Here is a 5,950-nt window from a genome sequence, read left to right on the forward strand (position 1 = left end):
CCTCTGTCTCCCTCTGTGTGTGCAAGGGGGGATAACAGCCGACTACAACTGCAGGCATGGGGTGGGGGGGGTGGGATCAGAAACCGATAACAACCTACTACTGCTGTGTGTGTGAGGGAGAGAGAGGGAGAGAGAACAACCTACTACTGCTGTGTGTGTGAGAGAGAGGGAGAGAGAACAACCTACTACTGCTGTGTGTGTGGGAGAGAGGGAGAGAGAACAACCTACTACTGCTGTGTGTGTGGGAGAGAGAGGGAGAGGGAGAGAGAACAATCTACTACTGCTGTGTGTGTGAGAGAGAGAAAGAGGGAGAGAGAACAACCTACTACTGCTGTGTGTGTGAGAGAGAGGGAGAGAGAACAACCTACTACTGCTGTGTGTGTGAGAGAGAGAGGGAGAGAGAACAACCTACTACTGCTGTGTGTGTGAGAAAGGGAGAGGGAGAGAAAACAACCTACTACTGCTTACTGCTGTAGTGTGATCCGAGAAGAGGGTATAAGGGGAGGTAGAGCAACGAACCACTACCTGTGTGTGGAGCCCAGAGATAGGGAATGAGGGAAAGAAGAACAATTCTCCCCTGCTGTGTGTAGAGAGAGAGAGGGATGAGAAGACAACCACTACTGCGGTGTGTGGGAAGTGAGAACCCGTGTAGAGAGAGGAGACGGAGAGAGAACAATCCTACTACGTGTGGTGGAGATGAGAGAGAGAGGAGAGGAACAACCTACTACTTGCTGTGTGGTGTGAGAGAAAGGGGAGAGAGAAACAACCTACACGCATGGTGGTGAGATGGGAAGAAAACAACCTATACGCTGTCGTGTGTGAGAAGCGGAGAGAGAACAAACCTACTACTTTGGCTGTGTGTGCGAAGAGAGAGAGAGAGGAACAAACTAACCTACTGCTGTGTGTGAATGAGAGGAGAGGGAGAAGAGAACACAACCTTACTACTGCTGGTGTGTGAAGAGAAGACGGGAGAGGAGAGAAGAACAACCTACACGCTCTGAGTGTGTAGGAGAGAAGGGAGAGGATAGAAGCATAACCTACGTACTTGCTTGTGTGGAGAGAGAGAGGGAGGGAGAGGGAGAGAGAACACCACTACTGAGCTGCTCTGTGGTCGTGAGAAGAGGGAGAGCGAGAGAGAAACAACCTATACTGCTGTGTGTGTGAGAGAGAGGAGAGGGAGAGAAAATAGAACATAAATAAAGGCAGGGAGGGAGAGGGACGAGAGAACCTACATATGATGTGGGTGTGAAGGGAGAGGAGAGAGAACAACCTAATAACTAGCTCTGTGTGGAGAGAGAGGAGGGAGGGGGAGAGAAACAACCTACATGCTGTTGGAACGAGATGGAGGAACCCTTACGCTGTGTGTGTTGGAGAGAGAGGGAGAGAGAACAACCTACTACGCTGTGGTGTGTGAGGAGAGAGAACCTAGACTGTTGTGTTTGGGTAAGAGAGAGACAACCTACTACGCTGTGTGGTGAGAGGGAGAGAGAGGTGAGGGAACAACCTATATGCCTGTGTTGTGTGAGGAAAAGGGAGAGGGACGAGAGACAACCTACTACTGCTTGTGTGTGTGAGAAGAGGAGAGATGAGGACACCTTTCTATGTGTTGTGGTGTGAGAAGAGGGAGAGGGAGAGAGAACAACCTAACTCTGCTGTTGTGTTAGAGAAGGAGAGAGGAGAGAAACACCTATACTGCTGTTGTGGAGAGAGAGGAGAGAGGGAGGGAGAGAGAACAACTACTGAGCTGTGTGTGTGTGAGAGAGAGAGAACATGACTGGTGTAGGAGAGGGGAGAAGGGGAGAAGACAACCTACTCTTGGGTGTGGTGAGCGGAGAGAGAACCTAGTACTGTGTGTTTGATGTGTAAAGAGAGAGCGTGAGAAACAACCTAGTACTGCTGTGTTGAAGAGAGAGAGGAGGGAGGAGAGAGAACTAAACCACACTGCTGTGTGTTGAGAAGGGAGGGAGAGAGAACAACCTATGACTGCTGTGTGTGTGTTGAAGAGAGAGCGGAGGGCGTCTTATTCTGGTCACAGCGCACAATGGGCAGAGAGACTATCTTCATCCACCATGTTGGCTGCTCACTTCATGACATGTTGTTGGAGAGAGGCGAGAGGAGAGACACCTTGACTATGCTGTTTCCTACTACGGCTTGTGGTGTGTGAGAGAGGGAGGAGAGAACAGCTCGGTATTGCGTGGTGTGTGCCGGAGAGGGAGTGGAGGGTGGGGAACCTATAGTGCCTGTGGGTTGTGCGAGTGAGGAGGGGACGAGAGAAAACCTACTACTGCTTGTGTGTGAGAGAGAGGGGAGAGAACAACCTTTGCTGTTGTGGGTGTGAGAGAGAGGAGAGGATGGAGAGAGAGAAACAACCTACTACTGCTGTTGTTGTGAGAGAGAGAGGAGAGAGGGAGAGAGAACAACCTTATGCTTTGTGAGAGAGAGGGGAGGAGAGGAGAGAGAACACTACTATGCTGGTGTGTTGTGAGAGAGAGAACCTAGTACTGTGTTTGAGGAGAGGGGAGGAGGGGAGAGAGAACAACCTCACTGCTTGTGTGAGAGAGGATGAGCGGAGAGAGAACAACCTATTACCGTGTTTGAGGTGGGAGAGAGAACAACCTACTACGCGTGTGGTGTGTGAGTGAGAGAACCTTAGGTACTGTGGGTGTATTAGATACTACCATGTAGGGGAGACACACCTACACTGCTGTGTGGTGGTAGACGGTGGAGGTACGATAACAGCCTCTTACTGGCTGGTGGTGTGTTAGTGAGAATATGTGTGTTTGTGTGTAGAGAGAGAACAACTACTATCGACTGGAAGAGGGTGTCAAGGGACGCAACAACCGAGCGACCGCTGTGTTGTTGCATGTGCTGAGTGAGATAACTACTACTGCCTTGCTGGCTGTCGGGTGGGGCTGTCCCTGCCCCGGCTCGCCCCCTGTTCCTCCCTGGGCCAGCCCTCTTCTGGTATCCACATGCCCAGGTTCGAGCCCAGGCAAAGCTGTAGGGAGAGGGAGATACCAACCTACTGCGCCAGCAGTTTGCTGTGCTGGCCCTGGGCTAGATCCTGTAGGGCCCTGAATCGCCCCCCCCCACCTCCATCTTCCTACTTGACTTGAACTTTGTGGGGGGCGTGCATTCCCCAAACTCTGGGTGTTGGGTGCCGTGGAGTGTGAAGAGCTAAGGGGCGGCGCTGGGAGCATGAGAGAAGTCTGGCCCAAAGATTGAAGGTGGGAGGCTGGCACCCCAAACCCCCAAGATTGGCAAGGGGATCCCTTCTAGGTTTGAACTTCAGGGGGGCCTGTGCTCCCCAAAGGATATCTCACTGCAACCACTCTCCAGGGCTCACAAGTTCTGAGGGTTCAGCCCCTCTTTTCTAGTGCCTTGAATCAGCGACCAAATTATAAAGGTGAACATAGAGTGGCTTTCTTGACCCCTGGGCACGTGCCCAGGTCCCCCCACTGAGCCCCTTCTCTGCCCCCAGCTCTCCACACTGCAACCATAGATTTGGGGCTTTCTTATTTGGGGTTCAGTCCCCGTTCCTCCGCCAGCTTCACCAGCGTCGGTGGGTCCAACTGCCCCCCCTCGCTTCTTCTCACTCTGGGCGTGGCAGGAGGGGTCCTGGGCAGCACCCCGCCCCCCCGCCACGCACACCCAGGCCGCTCCACGGCCCGCAGCTCGGTCTGGGGGCCTGCTCGTCTTCGGAAACGCAAGGACCACGGCATCTGCAGCAGGTCCAGGCACCGTGGGGGCGCCGGGTCGGCCGGGTCACAGGCAAGCCGGTGCACACGGTCGATGGAGGTCAAGTGAGCTTAAGGGGTCCCGCTGCCTGCCCAGCCCCCGGGGTCGTCTTGCCCCTCACTGGGCCTAGCCCGCTCTTGACCCCTCCCCCCCAGCCCCCATGAGCTATTTCACCCTTTCCTGCCTCTTCCGAGTGCGCCGGCCCTCTCCCACGATGCGCCCAGCCTCCTCATTGCACGACCCCACGGCCTCATGCCCCCTCACTGGGTCAGAGACCGTCAATGGCACCACAACCCCCCCCCTCCCGATCTGGTCAGTCCCCCCCATGGTCTCACTTACTCCATGGGGGCCCGTAGCACTATGATCCAGCAAGCCACGCCAAACACTGCCCAGCCCCCGATCACCCAGCCCAATCAGCCACCGCTGCGGTTGCCCCTCAGCAGTGCCCGCCCCTCAGTAATCCACCTACCCCGCCATCTCTGCCCAGCCCCCAATGTACATACTGCCACCACACGTTGCCGCCCCCAGCGCCTCTGCTGGCCTAGCTCCCGTGACTCCCTGCGGGCCATGCAGTGCCCCTGCGGCCTGAGCCCAACTGCGAACGCCTCGGGACAGTGGCGTGGCTGGGGGGAAGACCGCCTCCTGTCGGGGTCTCCCGGCAGCAGGCGCTTGAGGTTGTGTCGTCGAAGGGCAGTGTGGCCACGGCCAGCGTGTAAGGATCACGCCCAGCTCAGGTTGTCGCCAGGAAGGGTTGTAGGGCCCCAGCAGGACTCGGGCAGCGGTAGCGGACGCTGCCGCAAGTAGGTCTGGCTTAGGGGCTGGCGCGCGCAGCCGGGCTGGGTAGAGGGGCTGGGGTGGGCTGTGTCTGCTGACACAGCTGCTTGGAGAAGCGAAGTCCGAGATTTCCACGTCTCTCGCTGTCTGTGGTCTGCGCGGTTGTGTCCGCAGCTTCAGGTCCTGCGGGACGGGCGGGGTGGGCGCGTGCGGGGCTGACCCTGGGGGGGCGCCGGGGATGGGGCGCGGGGCTGTTCCCCTCCGGGGGGCGCCGGAGATGGGGCGTGGGGCCGTTCCCCTCTAAGGGGCGCCGGCTCTGATCCGGTCGCAGAGCAGGGGCATGGGGCACGGGGCCGTTCCCCTCCGGAGCGCGCCGGAGATGGGGCACGGGGCTGTTCTCCTTCAGGGGGGCACTGGGGATGGGGCGCGGGGCTGTTCTCCTTCAGGGGGGCGCCAGGGATGGGGCACGGGGCCGTTCCCCTCTAAGGGGCGCCGGCTCTGATCCGGCCGCAGGGCACAGACTGGCTGGCTCGGGGCATGGGGCGCGGGGCCGTTCCCCTCTAGGGGCACTGGCTCGTGGTGCTCAGTGGATGGGGGCCCCCAGGGGTCTGCGGGTCCCCCCGAAGGCGTGTGGGGCGCCCCTGGGGAAGCCTGCGGAGTGCTCAGTGGCCTGGCTGGGGCTTGAGGGGCAGATCCAAGAGGTGGGATGCAACGTGACTGGGACTCAGGGCTGGGGAGCTCTGGGGTGAGGCCCCCGGGGGGGGCAGCCTTACCCAGCTGGGGTGGGGGCCGCTTGGCTTTATGGTGGTGCCTGGGTGAGAGTCTATTTCCCCCCCACCCCCGCCACCTTGGGCCTCGAGCCACGTGTGGCACAGGGGGCAGAGTGGAAACTGGTAAACTGAGGCACGCTCCGCTCACAGTGAGGCTGGAGGTGGCAGAGGGCACCGGGAAAGGCGAGGGCACTGCGGGCTGGCGGTGCCAGGGGAAGGGAATGGCCCAGCCCCCAGTGGAGCCGGGCCCACTGTAATTCCCCAGGGGCGACGGGCGCCCCCTAGTGGCGGCTCGGCCCCTCACCGGTGCACGATGCCCTTGCTGTGCAGATAGGCCACGCCCAGGGTGAGCTGCGCGAACCAGCGGCCGGCCAGGGGCTCAGCGCAGGGCCCCGAGTTCTGGACCCACTCCAGGATGTCGCCGCCGGGCGCCAGCTCCATGATGATGTAATGGCGCGAGGTGGTCTCGATGGCCTGGTAGAAGGTGATCAGGTACTTGTGGTGCAGGCCCTTCATCACCTGCGGGCAGCGAGGGGTTAACGGCGCCCGCCTGCCCCCCGGCCTGCCCCCTGCCCCACAGCGCCCCCTGCTGATTCCATTGGCCTGCCCCACAGCGCCCCCTGCTGATCCCCCCAGCCTGCCCCCTGCCCCCCCTTCCTCTGCCCCCT

The 5,950-nt window shown here is 59.4% G+C and overlaps 1 protein-coding gene across 1 annotated transcript in view; it reads right to left on the reverse strand.

The window, feature by feature from the left end:
* Positions 1-5,582: 5,582 nt before the first annotated feature.
* TSSK4 (testis specific serine kinase 4) overlaps positions 5,583-5,950 on the reverse strand; it is a 1,281-nt gene continuing 913 nt past the window's right edge. The window contains exon 2 of the mRNA XM_032804701.2: positions 5,583-5,801. Coding sequence (XP_032660592.1) covers positions 5,583-5,801 — 219 coding nt within the window. The remainder of the gene's footprint in view (positions 5,802-5,950) is intronic.

Source organism: Chelonoidis abingdonii, unplaced genomic scaffold (genome assembly GCF_003597395.2).
Source record: "Chelonoidis abingdonii isolate Lonesome George unplaced genomic scaffold, CheloAbing_2.0 scaffold0020, whole genome shotgun sequence".
NCBI classification, from domain to species: Eukaryota; Metazoa; Chordata; order Testudines; family Testudinidae; genus Chelonoidis; species Chelonoidis abingdonii.